We start from the raw sequence: 22,070 nt of genomic DNA, 5'->3' as shown, positions 1-22,070 counted from the left end.
CGCCTGACCCCACCCCAAACCCCTGCCCTGCTCACTCATCCAGGAATGTCTCATAAATGTAATAGGTGTAACCTATGTGAAGGGGAAGAGTGGGATGCTGGAAATTGAAGATGGATGACTAGCCCAGGAGCACAGTCAAGCCCCAGATGGGGCCACAGTACAGGGAAACAAACAGCTAAGGACTGTGCCTGTGCACTCGCTGGAAGCATCATTCACACCTTAGGAGTAGAACCTCTTGCAGTTGCACAGTGCACGCTCTGCACAGCTGTACCTGGCAGCTCTGAGATGGTCCAATGCACATAGAGAAAGGTCACTCCTGCTGACCTTTTCAGACTCTTCAGCTGAGGGTGGAAGTTGGACTGAGGAATTTTCTTAGAAAAATGGAAGTGCAACCAGAAAAAGAAAAGGAGGAAGAGGAGGGGGAGGCGGCAGTGTGGGGAGAAAATGCAGAGCAGAGATGTAGTCTGGAATGAAAATTGCCCCTTTCCAGCTTACAGAGGGGTTAGGACTTTCCCCACCAGTACCATGTCTTGAGGACGCCAGCAGCACTGGCAGGTCAGATGGTGGACCTCCCCATGGCCCTGCTCCAGAAAAGACGAAGTCATACTTAAGCTGATAGCCTAGCCCATGGCTGGAGGGGCTGGAGAAAACCTGAGCTCTGAGAGGCAAAGTGCCTGGCCAGCCCCCATCAGCCAAGCCAGACCTGGGTGACTCCAAAGCCCAGGCTCCTTCCTGTGGGCAAGGCCACCTCCCCACCCGCATCGCTGGAACACTTCTCCTCTCCCTGTTTCCATCAACAAATCACACACAGAGGCAATTGCCGGGAACATGCTTCCTGCGGCACCGACAGCATTCGCCCAAGAAATTGTTTCCCGATGAAGATGTGATTATAATGGTGCGTCAGCATGCACAGGCACACGGAAAACGCTCTTCTTGCCGAGGCGGCTCTTATGCTGGGGAGAGGAGGGGAGGGCATGGATTTCACAGGGGCGATGCCTACTAGTGAAGCATATTCACTGCCTGTGTAGGATTCACAATAACAATTATGGAGAACCGTTCAGTGGCTCAGCTGGTACAGCATCGGGGCTGCTCCACAGGTACCTGGCATTGCACCCCAGCCCAACACTCACCCACATGCCAGCCTTGTTGAGTTGCCTGAGCCTCCCCCACCAGGCTGGGCCTCTTTATATCTCTGTGTCTTTGCCCATGCAGTTCCCTCTACCCAGAACATCTTCCCGCTCATGATCCAACTAATAAGCCACACAGTCTTTCTAAATTCAGCTCAAAGGTGACCACCTCCTCCATAAAGTCTTTTCTGAATGGCACCCACAGTCAGACCATGCCCTCCGCAGTGCCCCCACAATGCCTGAACATTGTGGCCCCACTATAGCACTTGCTTGGTTATTTGTATGTCTTTTCTTTCAGACTGAACCCATTGGATGTAGGAATCACATATTATTCATCTTCATAGCCTCAATTCCTAGCAGTGTTTCTGGAACAGATTAGGTGCTCAACAAATGTTTATTGGGGCGAGGCACAGTGGTTCATTCCTGTAATCCCGGCCTTTGGGAGGCTGAGGTAGATGGATCATTTGAGGTCAGGAGTTCTAGACTAGCCTGACCAATGTGGTGAAATCTTATCTCTACTAAAATACAAAAGTTAGCTGAGCATGGTTTTGGATGCCTGTGATCTCAGCTACTCGAGAGGCTGAGGCAGGAGAATCACTTGAACCCAGGAGGCAGAGGTTGCAGTGAGCCAAGATCTTGCCACTGCCACCCCAGCCTGGGCAACAGAGCAAGACTCACTATCAAAAAACATCATTATTGGACATGTAGAAGGTGGACAGTTGGGGGATGTGGAAGGATGGATGGATGGATGGACAGATGGATGGACGGATGGATGGAAGCAAAACTGCAGAAACTGTCTCTGCTCTTATGATGGCAAAGCTTAAAGGGTTTCACTGGGCTCCAGAGGCATAGCTAGAGCCAATAAGGCCCAAGATAAAAGTCATGTTAGAATGAGCCAAGTTATAGTCTTTCAAACAAAAAAATCCTCTTGCTTTTTTGCATAACCAATTCACATTTTCTGCTCTTATCACATTCTCTCCCACTCATAGACATTTTTGTAATGGATATGAGCTTATTATTTTATCCATCACAAACCATGGGTAGTTCACTTTTTAAATTGATTTTTGTTGCTCGTCAAAGTGCTATATCAGCTACTACTACAACTTCCCTTCCAGCCAGCACAACAAGCAGCTGTGTGTGGTTCCAGGGTAGGAGCAGGGCATCCCCAGATGATTCCCTGTATGGTCTGATTGTCCAAACACCCGTCAGGGACAACCCTTCACAAGCGGGCAGGTTGTGGTTACTGTTCTTGTGGGGAAGTCATGCTGAGCACATTCTGTATTTTATATAATACATAATAAGTTTTGTCTGTTCTCTGTGAATATTTAGCAATGTGTGGTTTGATGGTTTCTACATATGAAGCCTCCCAAAATGGAACATTCCCTCTCAGTTCCAATTTCAATCAAATGGCAGTGTTCAGATAAGTTCTAAGATCATGTCTGTGGTTGACTGGTGATGTCTGCCATATGCTCAGGAGTCGGGGGTGGGGAGCAGTCACCTGGTTTGCCTTATGGGGCACCCACCACCTGTACTACAAAACTGGTTGTCTATTCTAGACCTACATGCTGCAGATAAAAATGCTAAGTCTCCTAGAGACAACAGCCAGTTAACAGCAGAGCCGAGATTAGGATGTCCTCTGACTCCCAATCAGCAACCTTGTGGTCAGATCAACCTGCTTTTGAATCCTGCCTCTGCCACTTTCTTAGCAGTGTGGCAAGTGACTGATGTTTGCTCACCGGTAAAGTGGGGATAATATTTAATCGGCAAGCTTGTTATGAGAACTAAGCTGTTCGATGAGTCTATGCAATATTTCCCAAATTGGAGTCTGCAGGACTCATATCCCTGTCTCAAAAATCTCTGCAATGGCTTCCATCCACCCACCCAATAATTACCTCTGCTTCCTGTGGACCCCACCCTGCGCATGTGGTATATTCTTTCTTTAGGCAAAGCAGTATCAGATGGTTGCAAAAGTATGGTCTGCTGGGTTCCAATCCCAGGGGGGCCACCTACTGTCCAATGTGACCAGAATCATTTAAGCTTTCTGGGCTCCAGTCTCACCAGGTATACAACAGAGACAATCAAAGTTTCAATCCCATAACGCTGTTATAAGGATGAAATGAGTTGGTTCTAGTAAAATGATTAGAACAGTGCCTGGCACACAGTAAGGATTCAATAAATATCAGCTATGTTTATACCATCAGTTAATTGGCAGTCAGTCTTTTGTGCAAGTAGTACCTAATCTCACAGGGTTATTGTGGGGATTAAAAGAGATGAGATTTTTAAATCCCTTTTAATCCACAGGCACCAACTGGTAGGTGTTATTGCTCCATCTCCTAACAGTGACTTTTGCTTGTTCTCGATCTCATCCTTTCTGCTTTGACCTTCTGGGTCAAACCCTTAACTGAAGCCAGGCAGAGGCAGGAGGAGGGTGTCTCACCATTTCTGTGCTGCCTACAAGGACATGTCTCCCTTGAGACCCCTCTGCTGCCTCTGCTACCTGCTGATTGGTGGATTTTGGTATTTGATTTGATTTTCAAATTGTTTAAAAGGAGCACAATAATAATCATATTCAAACACACTTAAATCATGCAGCAGAATGCAATACAGACATCAAACTGGAAATTACGGCTCAAAAAGCAGGCTCTGATTTGCTCTCCTTCTGGATGGGCAAGACAAAAATTTGCACTTATAGTGGGAGGTGGGAAAAAGAGGGGAGCTCACAAGGCACAAGTCTAGAAACAGAGGGACCTCGCAGGGCCACCTGATTCTAGAACCTGGGGCCTCTTGAAGCACAGTGCCTGTTACAGATGAGGCCCAGAGGCCCAGACAGGTTGAGAGTCATGCTCAAGGTCACACTGGAAAAGCAGCTATGGACTAGTCCAGGACTCAGATGTGATTCAGTGCTAAGCCTACGTCATTGCAGAGCCCATGAAGACCAGCCTGGACCTTTCACTCCTGCCTAGTTTCAGCCTGGTTCAGCACAGGGCAGACACCCACAGAAGGAGCATTTAGGACAGCCCTAGCCAAAGGGGAATTGTCAATTCCAGTGGTTAGAACCTGAGTTCTGACTTAGAGGAGTCAATTTCTCCTACTTTTCCTCTGGTCTGGGGCTGGGAGAAAGCAGGATAGGGAAATTCACTCATTTTCTCATTCATTCATTCATTCAACAAACAAGCATTGAGCACCCACTATGTGCCAAACCCTGAGATCCAGTGAGCAAGAAGAGATATGGGGATGTTCTGAGAGGAGGGTGGCAATTAGGACCGGCAAACAGAACCTGCCACCATACTACCACCTTGAATAAAGGACTTTCATAAGTGCTTCCCTAACCTAAAGATTCAGACTCAACAAATGCATGTCAACACTGTGCAAGGTGCTCCCATGTCTATGGAAGTCCTAGGAGTTGCAGATTATTATCTCTGTTTTATAGATAAGGAAACTGAGGCCCAGAGTATTTAGGTAACTTGACCAAGACTACACAGCTCACAGTTCTTCCCACCACCCTCAGCTGTGTGGGCAGGAGGAGGAGGGAGAGAAAAGACTCCAGGGCTCTGGAGATGTGCCTCAAGAAGGCAGCAGGAAGGGCTCTGGCAAACAGGGGCCCCTTGAGAGCAAGGATCCTGTTTTACTCATCTCTATAGCCCCAGTGTCTGGCCCTGTGCCTGACACATCGTAGAAATTAATGAAGTCTTTTTTTTTTTTTTTTTTTTTAGGCAGAGACTTGCTCTGTCGCCAGGGTGGAGTGCAGTGATGCAATCTCGGCTCACTGCAACCTCTGCCTCCTGGGTTCAAGCAATTCTTCTTCCTCAGCCTCCCGAGTAGCTGGGACCACAGGCTTATGCCACCACACCTGGCTAATTTTTGTATTTTTAGTAGAGACGGGGTTTCACCATGTTGGCCAGGATGGTCTTGATCTCTTGACCTCGTAATCCACCCGCTTCGGCCTCCCAAAGTGCTGGGATTACAGGTGTGAGCCACTGCGCCTGGCCAATGAAGTCTTTATACAACTGGGCTGGACCACTGGGCTGGTTGGGCTGACAAAAGCCTTTCTGAGGCTCCCAACAAGGTAACAGCCCAGAGTGTACTCCCACTCCTGTCTCCCACACTCTCAGAGGACACATCCATCAGGTTGAGCACTATCTTGTCAATGATAGAGCCTTGCTGAGCAAGCTGAACACTCCTTTTGACTATGCTCTCTGAAAAACAGATTGCAAAGGAGACTTTTTGCCTCCATTCCCAAGGCAGTTTTTCCCAGAGAGAAGGCTTTCTGCTGGCTCTAAGCCAGAGTCATGCTGGCCTCATCTTGATCAGTTTCTCCTGATACAGAAAAGGAAGAAAATATGTTCTGAGCTAAATATTATTAGACCACCCTAGTCATCTGAGAGTAGCCCATTCACCTACCACCCTCCGTCCTGGACGGCAGTAAGTGAGATGTATAGACTTTGAAGACCCTGGAGATTAGCAACTATCTGGTCCAGACCCCTGATTCAGTGCAGCAGATGAGTAAGGCTCAGAGAGGTTACAATTCCTGCCTCAATAGTGCTCTTCTCACACCACCACCCATGACATTGCATTGCTGGCACCCTTGTGAAGAAGTGATCAAAACCATTGAATGCTAGCTTTCCAGCCAATAACACACAGACAGAGATCCCAGAGAGAAGACTTCATTGGAACCACGGGTCATTGGAGTGTGTCTCTTCATGACTGATGCAATGGCATGGCCAGGTGGGCTCCAGCCATCGCTCACTGCACTCCCTGAGTCGACCCCCTAATTAAGGAGATAGAAGGGCAATACTGACCACTGTAAGACCATGGCTGCCATTTATTCAGCATCTATTATGCATCAGGCACTCTTGGAGATGCTCCAACTTGTTACACAACAAGGCAGAAAAATATCTTAACATCTAGCCTTGGAATTCCTCTTAGGGAGGGAACTTCCTTTCCTTGGGAAAATACTATGATATGGCGAGACTCTGTGGGAGAGGATGTTGCCCAGTGCCAAGACTTCAAAATAGGATGAAACTGCTTAGGAACATGTTGATTCTGCTCCTGGAAAAGGGTAGGAGCACATGAGTGAGAGAGAAAAGAAGAGGGAGAAGAAAGAGAGAAAAAGATGGGGAGGGAACAGGATAGGGCAGGTGAAGGAGGAGTAGAATCCTCTCTTCCAGTCGAAGGTTTTGCTTTGCTCTGAGGTAGACCCCTCCTCCAACTCCTTCTGAGTTCTAATGTTCCGTATGTTCTCATGCCTTGGGCGAGTGGGCATTCTGTACAGCTTAACAAGGGGCTGCATTTTATGTCAGGTCCTATTATGCAGAACAGAGAGCAGATGTCATCCAAGGGTAATGGCTGGGTTACACATACTTTAACATGTTCAAAACTCACAGCATCCTCTGAAGTAGCCAGCATCTCAGGGTTGATTCTCATGCAGAAGGGAAGGTCAGAGAGGCTCAGCCATTTGTCTAAGCCCCCCCAGCTAAGGTGGTGTTGGGGCCAGGATTCAAACACAGCTTAGTCTTGACCACGGAGCACAGACTCTTAAATAGGCCTTTCCAGCAGAAGACAAGCCAGGATCTCAGACACACGGGTCCATGAGGAAAGGAAGGGAGCCAGGCCAGGCTGAGGATCCCAACCTTCCCCGGGGCAGGAGCCCTCAGGGTTATCCTCAAGCCTAAAGGGATTTTGTCCATGTGAGCAAATGTCTGGAACAGCCCTGTGGGCGCCGTGTCCAATCTCCGCTGCAGGAGGCCTAGTGGCTGAAGAGCCAGGTGGGCATCAAGTGAGCCAGGGAGGTGTCTCTCCGTCTCCCTCCTTCCCTCCTTTTTCCTCTCCCCTCATATATGCTTTCTGCCCTTTCCAGGAGCAGAAGCCACAGACTCTTAGGCAGTTTCATCATCTCAGCAACCACTCACAACAGCATCTTAATCAAGGCCTCAGAGTGTGAGCTGCAGACACAAAGGAGGAAAGGGCCCAGGGAGCTTGGCAAATGTGGGAGATTGGCTGGACTCCCCTTACCACTGCGAGGGCTGCGGAGGGGGCCTTGGGCCACTGTGCTAGCTACAGCGCCACCTGCTGGTGTGCCTTGGGATCTTTGGTCTGGAGAGGCTGGAAAAGTCAATGATTGAAGAACAACACAAGGATGTCCCCAGGCAGGTTAAGAGCAAACATCAGCTTCTCTCTAGAAAATGAAAGCGGCTGTGGAGGGAGGCTTCAGACAGTGGAGCGATGAAAGACATGCACCAGGGTATTCATTCACAAAAGTTCTGCCTTCCTTGCTCAGTTCGTAAATTTAAGCAATTATCAAAGCCTCCCATTCCATGGCACAGTGGAGAAAGAGGTGGGGGAGGATGAGTTGTCAAGTACATGAAGGAGCATCTCAATCCTGGTGTCTCTACTCTATCTCTGGGCTAGCTCATCCACCACACAGCTTCATTACACACTAATGACTCCCACATTCAAGTCTGCAGCACAGATCTCTCTCCCAGCTCCACTACCATACACCCATGCCTGGTGACATCTTGACTTGGATGGACATCTGAACTGGGCAGGAGTTTTCATCACAAGAAACTCAACTCAAAATAACTTAAGCCAAAAAGGGCAGAGATTTGCTGGCCTCTTCAGCCAAATTGTAAAGACAGCCAAAGTGGAAAGGTGGAGCTGGAATATGTTTTTGTTTGTTTTTTTGTTTGTTTGTTTTTTGTTTTTGCGATGGAGTCTTGCTCTGTCTCCCAGGCTGGAATGCAGTGGCGCCATCTCGGCTCACGGCAACCTCTGTCTCCTGGGTTCAAGCGATTCTCCTGCCTCAGCCTCCTGAGTAGCTGAGATTACAGGTGTGTACCACCACACCCAGATAATTTTTGTATTTTTAGTAGAGATGGGGTTTCATCATGTTGGTCAGGCTGGTGTCGAACTCCTGACCTCATGATTCTCCCGCATCAGCCTCCTGAAGTACTGCAATTACAGGCATGAGCCACTGAGCCCGGCCAGGATATTTGTTGAATAAATGAAAAGATAGAAAGACATGAAGGAGTTTATTCAGAGAAGGAGATGAGAGCTAAGATTTGGCAAGCACCTAGTAGCATCTGGGCACTGAACTTAGTGAATCAGATAAGGAAACTAAAAGTTGGGGCTGAGGAATGGGGCTGTATAGCTTTCCCAAAGTCATACAGCTATCTCATGAAAGAGTGGAGTTCAAGGTTCTACATGGGTCATTCTGCTATCTCTCATTCTCAAATTAGAATAATAGAGTTTAGGTCTGTGATGAGACACAGGGGCTTAAGAGACCATGGAAGTCATCTCATCTAGCTGTACACCCAATGCTTGGATCAATCTCTCTTCCCATCCCAGACAAGTAGTTGCATAGTTTCTGCTTAAACAGTGCTGGTGATGGAGAACTCACTCCCAGGACAGTGATTTTATTATTGAATTATACCAGTGGGTTAGAAAGTTCTTCCTTATGTTGAGCCAGAATTTATCCAATGCTTATAATGTGCCTACCAGACTGCCTGCAACATAAATGAACATTATCATCATCCCACATTTCTTATTACAACTATTCTTGTGTCTGTCTTTCCCTTGGGATGCCAGAAAACAAATCTAATTCTTCTTCCCTGAGACAGTCCTTCAGATATTTGGAGATGATGCTTCAGGGTCCCCCTGAGGCTTCGCTTACTCAGGATAAACAAATACTCCAACCCACTTTCAGACACTCATTGGTAAGCAAGAGTCGGTGCTGTGCTGTGCACATAGTCATTTTCCAGCTGCTGTTGTATGTGAGGCTTCTGAGCTGCTGATAGAGCAAATGATGAACCAGCCACAGCAGGGTTAGTGGGGTACCTGAATTATGACCTCTGTAAAAAAGAAGGGGAAGTGGCTGGCCCTGAACAAACCTTGGCCTGTCTCCAGAGCTTCACCAGCTCCATTCCTTGTCCAACCATTGTAAGAACATATTTAAGTAGAAGAGAAAGAAATACATTTCCCTCTCAAAGTTAATCTACATCATTTTAGACCCCCAGCCCCTGCCCAAAAGGCATGATTAGTCCTTCCAAAATCCAGATTCCAATATTGAGCAATGTAGGGGATCCAACCAATTCTAAACCAGAGAATATCAACACTCAAATGGGACTTGGCAGTGGTCTACCCCCAATTCCTTCCTATTTACAGATGGGAAACTAAGGGCCAGAGGGGACCAGTAACTTACTCAAGTCATACAGGAAATCTCTGTGAAAGCCTGCTTAGCTCATAAACTGAAAAAAGAAATATGACACAGTAGAGCAAACTTTCATGGGAAAGGAAGAACAGGACATCTAGATAAAAACAAAAGAAAGGTTGGGCATGATGGCTCACACCTGTAATCCCAGTGCTTTAGGAGGCAGAGGCAGGAGGACTGAGACCCTAACAAGACTCCATCTCTGAAAAAAAAAAAAATGCAAAGTATTAGCTGGCTGTAGTAGCACATGCCTGTAGTCCTAACTCCTTGGGGGGCTGAGGCAGGAAGATCGCTTGAGTTCAAGAGTTCAAGGCTGCAGTGAGCTATGATCATGGCACTGTACTCCAGCCTGAGCAAGAGAGCAAGAGTCTGTCTCTAAAACTAAATAAATAAAGTCTGAAAAGTCCTCCTTGGAGGGTTTCTCCATCCTTTCCATCCATTTCCTTGACATATGGGGCATTGTGGCACAGTGTCATGAGCAAACACAAGCTTAGGATCAGAAGTCTGCTGGCTCTGCCCCTCACAAGGTATGTGATTTTGCACAGGCTACTTAACCTTTCTGAAACTCAGTTTTCTTATCAATAACATGATAATAGGAACATCTACCTCAAAAAAAAAAAAAGCCCTGCAAATATTAAAGTAAGTAAGTATAAAGCCTTTTGGTTTTCAGTAGAGCTTTTTGGTGGAGAAGCTAATAGCAGACTAACCCTCCTGGAAACAGCAATCATAAACTGTGGACAAAATATTTTAAAACTACTCTTTGGCAGCACTGGAGCGAGACCGAAAGCAGGCTCAAGCTGGAGAGCACACGTTTATTTACCTGACTTCTCCCTTGAGGGCATTTCAAAGTTCTAAGGGAAGACTGGGGATGGAGCTCAACCAGAAACCAGCAGGCATTAAGTTGAGGAACCAGAAATTAATATTCAGAGTTGCCAGAAAGGCTGAAAATTAGAAGGGAAAATTCTAGAAAGGAGGGACTCACAGAGGAGGAGCCCTCAAATTTTTACACAAACACCCCTAAAATTCTAGGTTGAACTTTGAACTGGAAGTGGATAGGGAGAGAGTCTAAAAAGCCCAGGGGGATGACAACAGTTGAAAGAGCTGAGCAGTAACTTCAGCTGCTGCCGCTGCATGGGGAGACAGGCTGCAATATAAGTCTTACCCAATTAGAAAATCCTGATGAACAACTCAGGCTTTCCATTAAGCCTAGAAGTGTTACTCCTTAGGAGTTAAGATCACATCCCAAGGCCAGGAGCTAAACCCCAGGACTAAGGACAAAACTAAAACATACCTATCTCTAAACAAAGCCTTAAACAATGTCTCCACAAAATCAAAGTAGTTCACCATTAATTTAACCACCTGCTAGAACAAAACCCAGTACTATTCAGAGAAAGATAATCTACCCAGAGTCACCAAAAACACTTATCCTAAATGTTCAGTATGTAATAAAAATGACTGTCTCCCAGTATGCAATCAAAAACTCCTAGACACATGAAGAAAGAGGAAAAAACATGAAAAGAAAAATAAACCACCAGTAGAAATAGATTTACATATAATCCCAGTGTCAGAATTAGAAAACAGCAACTTTACAGTAACAATGATAAACATGTTAAATAATTGCAGAAAAAGATGTAAATAATGAGAAACTTTTAGTCAAGATATGGAAACCTTTTTTAAAAAATGAAAGTCCTAGAACTGAAAAATACACTATCTGAAATTTACAAATTGTTGTATGGAATCAGTCGAAGATTGGATACAGAACAATAAATGAATGCCAAACTCGAGCATGGGTTAACAAAAATTATTAAAATATTATATAAAGAGAAGAAAGACTAATGGAAGGGAATAGAGCCCTAATGACTTGAAATAGCATCGAGTAGTCCAACATGCATGTAAATGGTATCCCAGAGAGGAGAGACAGAATGAGGCAGAAAAATAGTTAAAGAAATACTGGCTAGTATTTTTTCAAATTTGTTCAAAAGCATCATTTCACAGGTCCAGGATTCTCAAGAATCCCCAAGCAGGATAACTACAAAGAAAACCATGCTTAAGCATAATGTAGTTTAAATCCTGAGAAGCAAAGATGGAGGGAAAATCACAAAGGCAGCCAGAGGGAGAAAAGGGGTCATAATGCTTGCAGGGAGCAATAAAATGAATAGGACTGATTCTCATCATAAACAGTGGAGGCCAGAACACAGAGGAATAACACCTTTGAAATGCTGGAAGAAAACACTTATCAGCCTAGAATTCCATCTACAGCCAAATGTTTCAAAAACAAATAAAAAACTAAGACATGGTGGGGGGTTTTAGTTGGATTTTGGTGTGTGTTTGTTTGTTTTAGAGGAGTCTCATGCTCTGTCACCCAGGCCAGAGCGCAGTGGCACAATCATAGCTAACCGTAGCCTTGAACTCCTGGGCCCAAGAGATCCTCCCACCTCAGCCTCCTGAGTCGCTGAGACTACAGGGGTGCACTACTACACCTATTTTTTTACTTGCTAGAGACAGGGTATTGTTATGGGATCTCTAGGGTGTCTATTTTTCTGCCTGGAAACCTCTATGGCCATGGCACCTTTGCTTGAATACTTGTCCAGCATCCAGGAAGAAGAAAGGATGCAGACACGTGAAGGGTGAAGAAGAAGAGTTTAATTTATTGTTAAAACAGTACAGAGGAGGGGGTAGCTCCTCTCTGTAGGCAGCTCACCCCATCAAGTGTTCAGCTCTCAGCAGAGAGGAGGACCTGGAGGGTAGCTCCTCTGTGCTGGCAGGTCATCTCTGCAGCTCTCAGTGGAGAAGGTACTCCTCTCTGCAGCTGGTCATCCCATCACCTCCAACTATCAGCAGAGAGAGTACTCCTCTGTGAAGCTGATTATCCTGTCCCCTCATCTCTCTGAGCTCTTAGTCCTCTGGTGATCCTCTGTTCTGCTCTGGCTGAGCCCAGGGCTTTTATGGACCTCAGAGGGGAGAGAGTGCATGCCGATTTGTGCATGGGCAGCCATGTATGGGCCTGGAAGAGGCACTTGAGTTCCAACTCCAGTGGGCAGGACTGGAAGCCTGATCCACAGCCTTCAGGCCTTCCTTGTTCTGAAGGTGGAGACTTACTGGGGACCTGACTCCTTCTGGCCAGGAATCAATCTGCCTTCTGCTGTCATTCATGGCCCTGGGGCTCAGCCCTCAACCTGGATCCAGGTTCAGAAGAGGCTCCAGGAGCAGAGAGAGGTCAGGCAGTGGGAGCAGACACCTATAAGCCTGCAGGGATGGGTCGGGGGTGCTACTTTCTGGGGCCACCGAGGGTGCAGGCTGCGGAGATGCCCAGGTCCTGCACCTGGGAGGGCAGCCAAAGCTGTACCTGGGAGCTCCCACCCGCTGACTTGGAAGGGGCAGGGCTCCTGCTTGTTCCCTGCTCCTGACTGTTTCCTGGAGCAGGAGGCCCAGGTCTGCAGCCATGGGTGCCATAGCTGCAGCTGCAGCTGCACCTGGGAAGGCAGATTCTACCTGTTGCCGGCTCCCCTCAGAGCACAGGGAGTCTGGGATCCACAGTTGCAGTTTGGGGACTGCTTGCTCCATAGAGCAGGAGGCCTGGGTCTGCAGCTGCGGTTTGGGTGGCTGCAGTGGCCTGGGGAGCTCTAGTCTTAACTCAGAAGGGGCAGGGCTCCCACTGGCTCCAGGGGTGTGCAGCACCAGCTGTGCTTCCCTGCTGCAGTTGGTATGATGTCAGCAGCCACTGCCATCAATACCACTATGTTGCCTAGCCTAGTCTTGAACTCCTTGTCTTAAGGAATCCTTCTGCCTTGCCTCCCAAAGTGTTGGGATTACAGGCATGAGCCACCCTGCCCAGCCCAACATTACATATTTCAATGAAAACTGAGAAATTTTGCCACAAGTAAACCCATTCTAAAAAAAAAAAGAAACAAAAATGTTAAAAGAAATTATTCAGCCTGATGGGAATGATATCAAATGACTTTTGAAGAAGAAAGAAAACATATATTTATCTGCATATGTACCATTTTCATTGTTCATAATGCTTCTTACAAACCAACCTGACCAACATGATGAAACTCTGCCTCTACTAAAAATACAAAAGTTAACTGGGCATGGTGGTGCCTGCCTGTAGTCCCAGCTATTCAGGAGGCTAAGGCAGGAGAATTGCTTGAACCCAGGAGACAGAGATTGCAGTGAGCCGAGATCATGCCACTGCACTCCAGCTCAAAAAAAAAACACAAAACAGTATATGATAGTGTTTATAACAGAGGCAGAAGTAAAATGTATGACATAGAAACAATATAAATAGAACTGCATGTGAACTTGTATAATATTAATTCAAGGTATGTTGTGATGTTAAGGATGAATATTGTAAATCCTAGAGCAACTAAAAGTAATAATACAAAGAAGTATAAATCGAAAGTCAATGGAGAAAACAGAATGAACTACTAAAACAATATTCAATTAACCCAAAAAGAGTCAGAAAAGAAATAACAAAAGAAATAAAAATGGGGACAAATAGGAAACAAAGAACAACATGATAACTCCAACCCAACTATATCAAGAATTACATTAAGCCTAAATAGATCAAACCCTCCAATGAAAAGGCAGAGATTGTCAGACCGGATAAAATACAACACTCAAATAGACGTACCTTAAAAACACATTCAAAAAGAGATATATCTTAAATATATAAAGATTCTGACAGTTAAAAGGATGAAAACAAAAGAAAAGATGAGAAAAGATAAATAGGAGAATAAAGCTGTCATGAAAAGTAAACTTCAAGACAAAGACATTGCATGAGATTGCATTCACGATGATAACAGGATCAAGTCATCAGGAAGATGTAGCAATCCTAATTATGTATACGCCTTATAAGTTTCAGAAATACCCAAAGCAAAAATTGAGAAAACTAAAGGGAGAGACAGACAAACCCATAGTCATGGTTAGAAATTTTGACACTCCTCTCTCATAAATTGATGAATAAATAGACCAAAAAATTAGTAAAGATATAGAAGATCCAAGCCACACTATTAAACAATTAAACCAAATTGCCTTTTATAAAACAGTATACCAACAGTTACAGAATGCGTATAGTTTTCAAGTGCACATGGAGCATTCAGCAAGATTGAACATTGATCAATTTTTATGGCTGAGTATCATAAAAATATCCCAATAAATGTTAAAGAAATGAAACCATCGGGAGTATGTTTCTGACCAAAGCATAATGAAATTAGAAATTACTAACAATAAGGAAAAATAGAATACAAATTACCAATAATCAGGCATGAAAAGATGTAACTATAGATCCTACAGACATTAAAAAATGATGAGAATATTACATACAACTTTTTGGCAGCAAATTTAAAAATCTAGATGAAACAAACAAATTCCTTGGGAAAAAAAAACACAACTTACCAAAACTAGCACAAGAATAAAAATAGAAAATCTGAATGTCTCTATATCTATTAAAGGAATTGAATTCATAATTAAAAATCACACACGTACACACAATCACCAGGTCCAGATGGCTTCACTGGCAAATTCTATCAAACATTTAAGTTAAAATGGTACCAAGTCTATACAAATTCAGAAAATAGAGAAAGAGGAAACACTTCATAACTCCTTTTATGAGGCCAGCATACTTCTAATACCAAAACTTAACAAGGAGATTATAAGGAAAGTAAATGAAATATGTCTCTTAAACATAGATGCAGAAAAAACTCCACAAATTCAATAGAGCAATATATAAGGAAGATAATATATTATGACTAAGTGGAGTTTATCCCAGGAATGTAAGATGGGTTCAACATGGACAGATCAATCAATACCATTCGCTATGTTAATTGAATGAAGAAAAAAAATTATGTGGGCATCTCAATAGAAGTAGAAAACGTACTTGCCAAAATATAGTATCCATTGATGATAAAAACTCTCCGCAAATGAAAAATAAGACAGAATTTCCTCAATCTGACAAGCGCATCTAAGAAAAATATGTCTAATATATTATGGTAAAATAATGAATGCTCTTTCCTAAGATCAGGAACAATTCAAGATATCTTCTCTCTCCAGTTTTTTTCCAACATGATTCTGGAGTTTCTAGCCAATACAGCAAGGCAGTAATAAAGAATGAACTACTGATACATGCAAAACCATGAATGAGTCTCAAAAACATTATGCTGAGAAAAAGAAGCCAGACACAAAAAGATGCGTACTGTCTGATTCTATTTATATACAATACTAACACAAGCAAACCTAGTTTATAACAACAGAAAGCAGATTGGGGGTTGCCTGAGGGTTGGTGAGGAGAGAGTGACTGCGAATAGGAAATTCTGGGGGTTCATGAAAAGACTCTGTATCTGATTAGGGTAGTTACTACAAGGGTGTTATACACTTGTAAAAATTTATTAAATTGTACATTAAAATTGATGCATTTTATTGTATATCAATTATATCTTCTGTTTTGATTTTTTTAAATGGATACCATTAAGAAAATGAAAAGGTAAGCCACAGACTATAGGTGATATAGACAAAATATTTACAATACAGGTATCTGACAAAGGACTTGAGGCCAGCAATATACAAACAACTCTTACAACCCCAAAGTAAAGGTTAAAAAAAATAATTTTTAATGGACAAAAACCTTGAGCAGACATTTCACAAAGGATTAGATACAAAGGGCCAATAAACACATAAAATTGTGCTCAAAATCATCCATCAGGGAACTGCAAATACAAATGAGACGCAACTATATACCTATAAAAACGGCTAAAATCAAAAAGGTGGATGAAGCCAAGATTTGGCATGCATGTGGAGTAACGAGAATTCTCAGACACTACTGGTGGGACTATAAAATAGAAAGACCACTTTGGATAACAGTTGGGCGGTTTCTTACCAAGTTGTGCCTATACCTACCTGACGAACCAGCTATTCCACTGCTAGCCATTTACTCAGGAAAAACGAAAACGTATGTCCACAAAATGACTTATGCACACATATTCATAGGAGTTTTTTCATGATTATCAAAAACTGGAAAGAATCCAAATGCCCATCATCAGGTGAATGGATAAACACAGTGCAGTGTCGTCATACATAATGCTGGAAAACTATTCAGCAATAAAAAGGAGAAAACTCCTGGTGCAAACGACCATGTAGATGAACCTCAAAAATATGATGTTGAGTGAAAGAAGCTAGTGCCAAAAGAACACACAATGTAAGCTTTCATTTATATGAAGCTTGAGAACAGGCAAAGGCAACGTATGATGCAAGAATTCATAACTGTGTTTACCTGGGTAGGTAGGGGACTGATTGGACAGGGACAGAAACGAACTTTCTAGGGTGATTTAAAATGTGGTCTACCTTGGTTAGTGTGCTGGTTACATGGGCATACACATTTGTTAAAATATATTGAACAGTGTACTTATTATTTGTACATTCTATTGTGTTTTTATTCTTTAATCTTAAAAAATAAATATAAAGGACTTAACACATAGAAAATGTTCAACCACCATAATTCCCTCATCCTTCACCCTTTCCATTCCCACTAAGCAAGTACCATAGATGCTAGGAGAACAATTTATGATCACTGAACCTCTGAGAATAGGAGTGTAATTTTCTTCAAAGGGAGAAGGTGCCCTCTACAGCATGGCCTGGAAGAGTCTCCCTAGTCCAGGCCCAGAACTATAAATAACAAGGGTAGTGCCTAGAGTGATTTCATTCTGAGTCTTCCTCCGGGTCTAGGTTATTCTGAGTTTTGTCCTCCAAGTCTAGGTCTGCGCTTCCAACATCTCAAACCAAGAGAGTGGAATTTAGTTGGGTCTTTCCAAGAGATGCGAGATGACAAAATGTGGGAGTGGGTAAGAGACTCTGAGGGGAACCGCATTTATAGGAAGGCTATAAAAGACAAATTAGGGCTGGGCGTGATGGTGCACACCTGTAGTCCCAGCTACCAGAGAGGCCGAGACAGGGGGATCACTTGAGCCCAGGGGTTCAAAGCCAGCCTGGGCAACACAGTGAAACTTTGTCCCTAAGAAAAAAAAAATTAAGGTAAGTTAAGAAAACTAGTATTGGAGCCAGATGTTGAAGGTCTATAAAGTTGACGGTATGTAAATGCTCAATAATTATTTGTTGATTAAGTAAATGAACCAGCCACTGAGTCTGCGGAGGCTGACTGCCGCCCCCTCCTTCCTATCTTGCAGCTCACATACCTGCCCCCGCCGTGGGGTGAGTGCCGATCCTCAGAGATGGGCCTCGACTTTTTTCCTGTTTACAGTATCACCGCCTGTAGGATTGACTGTGAGACCCGCTACATCGTGGAAAACTGCAACTGCCGCATGGTCCACATGCCAGGTCAGTGCCAGAGCAGGGCGGCCACAGGGCCCTGGGACCTGACTGGGACCCGCCTTGCATTTCACGTCCTAATGAGAAACACTTCACCCACTTCACTAGCACCCAAAAGGGTGATATTCTGCGAAGACTCTGTGATTTGGTGCCTAAACATTTAGAGGGCAGGTAGAAATTCTAGTCCAGCAACCAAAGCAGCATCCTGGTGTCCAGGAGCATCCAGTGTTTGGGGAATGCTCATCCCAGTGTTCAATGTTTGCCAATTGTCTGCTGCTCTTACCTCTGAGAGTATAGTGTCCAGATAACTGGATGCTTGCAATTCTTGCATCTCATGTAGTACATGTTTGAGCATCCAGATGTTTGTTGCTTTCATCCAAATGTCTAGCACTCCTTCAAATGAGGCAAAGTTCTATTAGTCAGCAAATAAGTGTGCATGTAATGACACCTCTGTTGTCAGACTAACCATGCCATGTGGCCATCTCATTTAGTTGGCGCATCAGAGGCTGAAGTGCAGAATGGAAAGCTGATCTGGGGAGGAAGAGCGTGGTGTGGTAGCAAGGAAGCACGAGTGGGGCCTTGGTTTCTAATTCAGGCTCTTCCACTCATTTACTGTGAGACATGGTGACTAAACCTCTCTGTTCTCACTTTTACAATCTTTAAGACAAAATCATTAGTTGTTATAAGGTGAAAATTAGGCTAGCATATGAAAATGCTTTGTAAACTATAAAAGTCAGTGGTTGTTATTTAGCATATTGGAAGAGGAAGCCAAAAGTCATGTTGACTGAAGACCTACTATGTGCCAGGAATGTTGCTATTATATTTAGTGGCTGTTATTTCATGCTTATATCATACTTCATTCAATTTTATTCAAACTAAATCCTTATACTGGACATTCGCTTCATTACCAATTGTTAGTTCTGTTATAGCCCATGCTGAAATGAACATCCTCACTGCTACATTCTGAATTATTTCATTCTTTATCAGCAATTTCTGCAGTAATCTAAGATTTAAATTACTGATCTTTAAAATTGCCTCTGTCACAAGGGACTTTGCCAAAATGATTAAGGTTACCAGCTTTAAAGTGGGGAGATTATCTAGGTGGGCCCCATCTGATCAGAGTCCTCAAAATCAATTCCCCTTTTCCAGCCAGGGTCAGAGGGAAATGTGACTAGGAAAGAAGGGTCAGAGAGATGCAAACTTGTTCTCTCTGAAGATGGAAGAATGTGGGGAGTCAATGCATGTGGGTGGCCAGTGAGTGTGGGTGGCCTCTGGAAGCTGGGAAAGGCGAGGAAATGAATTCTCCCCTACAGCCTCCAAAAAGAACATTGGCCTCCTACCCAACACCTTGATTCTGGACCAATGAAACCTATATCTAACTTCTGACCTACAAAACTGTAACATAATAATAAATGTGTATGCTTTAAATAAGAATAAGAATAAAATGGCCTGTGAACTTCCTAGAAGACAGAGCAAACAGGGAAACGTGTCATTCAATCTGTTGTTTTTGGAAAGGAGAAAGCATATTGACTCTTCGGCTCTGAAAAATAGTTTTGGAAAAATGATAAGGAAAAACATTATGGTGGACTTGAACTTTAGCATTTGGTAAAAAAAAAAAAAAAAAAAAAAAAAGATCCTAGGCTTCTACAAAGAGAACCCAGTGAGGAAAACTCACACTCACAGTGGGGAATGTTACTCATCTGATGCTCACACTAGGCCACCAGCCAGTGAGGTTTTCCCCACCAACCCTTAGCCAAAGGCAAGCAATAGACATGTCAGTCACACCCAGGCACTAATACTGATATCTCAGTTACTAATGTGGAATTATGAACAAAGCAATGAAGAAACACAGTGCAACCCTTGTTCCCATACAGAAGTGTGGTTGTCTTGAGAAGAGCTTTAAGCTCTGGAGCAGGCTGACCTCTGTTCAAAGCCCACCTTCATCACTGCCAGCCTTGGTGTCCTGGGAAGGCAGGATGTGTAAGCCTCAAAACTCTCACGGGTAAAACAGATACAGTCCTTCCGACTCAAAGGGTGCCTGTATGGGTTAAAGAAGATGATGTATAGCCAGGCGTACAAGGTGCTCATCACTGCCTCCCCAGTCTCAATTCTTAAGGCGAGCTCACCTGTCACCCACAGGAGCTGGCTGGACCTACAGAGCAACAGGGGAGAAGTCAGCCATACAGATCCTACTGTCTCCTGCTCGAGGAGGTGAACAGCCTGCCCAAACTCACTTAGCAGATCATAAGCCAGCCTGGCTCAGTGGTGCACTGTGATCCAAGGCTCCCTTCGAACTGCCCACTGGCAGCCGCTGCCCCTTCAACTGCCAGGAGGCACCCCTTCCCTCAGCCCAAAGCCGAGGAGGTGTTTCTGACATGAATGTTCCTACCCGAGTAACTGTCTGGTGTTTCTTCTTTGCAGGGGATGCCCCTTTCTGTACCCCTGAGCAGCACAAGGAGTGTGCAGAGCCTGCCCTAGGTCAGTACTCAGGGGACAGATGGAATCATGGGGGCAGGGGGCCTGAGATTGAGATCGTAGAGATCATCTTGGCATGGGGAAAGATCAAGCAGAAGAAGGAATGGAGAAAGGATAAGAAGAAAGCAGCTGGCAGGGTAGAGTTGCTGCAGGGATGGGAGAGGGAGATGAAGAAGAGGAAGAAGAGAATGTTGGGGAGGAATTGGCGCAAGAGGATGAGGGCTGGAAATGGGACTGGGGGAGAGAAAGGAGGTGTGGAAGCTGGAGATGGAGGAGCAGGTTTCAGGGGAAATGGAGGGTGCTGAAGAATGCAGGGGAGAGGACAGAACAGGAGAGGGGATAGACAGTGGTCAGCCAGGTGGGCACCAGAGGAGCTTGGCAATATCTCCCCTTACACACTCACTCTGGTAGTGTCCACATGGGGAGGCCAAGGTGATTCTGAAGTCCCATCTTTCGTATGTTCCATTGAGCCTGGGGGAGGTGGCGGAGGGCTGGAGAGGTAAGCTCAGGTTTGCATTCTATGTGTGCAAATGGAAAACACAGAGCACGCTCCTTCCTCCTCCCCAAGGGACCTGCTGGGGGTCTGCCAGTTAGAAGAACTCTGCTGGTTCCCCAGCTGGAAAAGTAGGAGAGAAGGAGAGTGCAAGCTGCAGCCCCAAAGCTAGACCCGCTGTGCACGCTCCCACTCTCTGGGCCCAGGGAATGGTTTATAACCAAAACAGGCAGAATTTTTAAACAATGTGCACTCAAGTTTGTTCAGCATCTGCACTTGCTGGAGCCAAGTGGGGCAGTGCTGGCCTCAGGTCCAGATACCTCCAGGAGGACTAGAGAGGGAGGCCGGGCTGAAAGGAGAGGGAGTGGCTTCTGGTGTGTGCAAAGACTCAGCAAAACCCAGGGTAGCCTGAAACACTGAGGGGCAAGAGGAGAAGGGAAGGGAGGTGTTAAAGAAAAAAATCATTCTGACACTATTTAAAATGGTAACGAAGTCTTTACTTAGGGCAATTGCAACAGGTGTCAAGAGTATCACAATGGGGGAAAGGGATGGGGCTCAGCTCAGAATACAGCTAAGACAGCTGGAGATTCACAGCCATCAAGCAGAGCAAGGGGTCAGTAGATGGAAAATTACCCAGAGAAAACATCCATGGTAGGGGGAAATCTTGCTGAAGGCAGGCCAGGGTGATCAGATATCAAGGCTTGGGGGTTCTCTCTAAACTGACTTTAGCAGGATTCTTGCTAAAACCGGGCTGGGCAGGCCCAGCATGGATGGAGGCCAAGGTCAAGGCCTAGTCGAGAACAGGGCGCTGAAGAGCCTGGCTACATTTGATCAGGGAGAAAGTCTTTGTCAGAGGGAAATGGTGCCTTAAATTTTATGTCTAATTGGAAGAAGAGAGGAGAGGGCCAGAAGGGTTCCAGATGCAGGGAGTGGCCTCCAGGGAAAGGAATGAAGGATCTTTGCCTGCATCCTAACCCAGGGGAGGTGGGCACTGGCCATGAGGGAGCCCCAGCAGGGATGGCACAGAGCCCTGGGTTTCAGGTAAAATGGTCTCCCACACTTGCGTTGATGGTGGCCCACTCTGTGGATGAGAATACTGAGGCTAGGAGCCATGGGAAGCTGAGAGCACTAGGATTCTCTTGGAGACCTCTGCAAAAGTGGCGACATTTCAACAATTTTTAAGGAGTGATATGACAGTTAAAGGAAGCAGAAGGAAAACAAGCTCAACGTACAGCAAAAACCCAGCTCCCCACTCTCCACAATCCCTGCCACTCACTTTCCCCGGACTGGCACCCCTTCCCACCTCACTTCTCAGCTGCAAGAATCCAGCTACTCTGGGCCCTTAGAAATCCCAGCCGGGCGCGGTGGCTCAAGCCTGTAATCCCAGCACTTTGGGAGGCCGAGGCGGGTGGATCACGAGGTCGAGAGATCGAGACCATCCTGGTCAACA

General features: G+C 45.0%; 1 protein-coding gene across 1 annotated transcript in view; it reads left to right on the top strand.

Moving 5' to 3' along the window:
* The window catches only part of LOC108313593 (acid-sensing ion channel 2), a 278,841-nt gene that overhangs the window by 245,622 nt on the left and 11,149 nt on the right, over nt 1–22,070 (top strand). The window contains exons 4-5 of the mRNA XM_017542021.2: nt 17,511–17,661; nt 20,074–20,379. Of these exons, the coding sequence (XP_017397510.1) occupies nt 17,511–17,661; nt 20,074–20,379 (457 nt within the window). The remainder of the gene's footprint in view (nt 1–17,510; nt 17,662–20,073; nt 20,380–22,070) is intronic.

This window comes from Cebus imitator, unplaced genomic scaffold (assembly GCF_001604975.1).
Source record: "Cebus imitator isolate Cc_AM_T3 unplaced genomic scaffold, Cebus_imitator-1.0 Scaffold140, whole genome shotgun sequence".
Lineage (NCBI taxonomy): Eukaryota > Metazoa > Chordata > Mammalia > Primates > Cebidae > Cebus > Cebus imitator.
The sequence above is the reverse complement of the archived record's forward strand: the minus strand, read 5'-3'. Positions and strand labels throughout refer to the sequence as shown.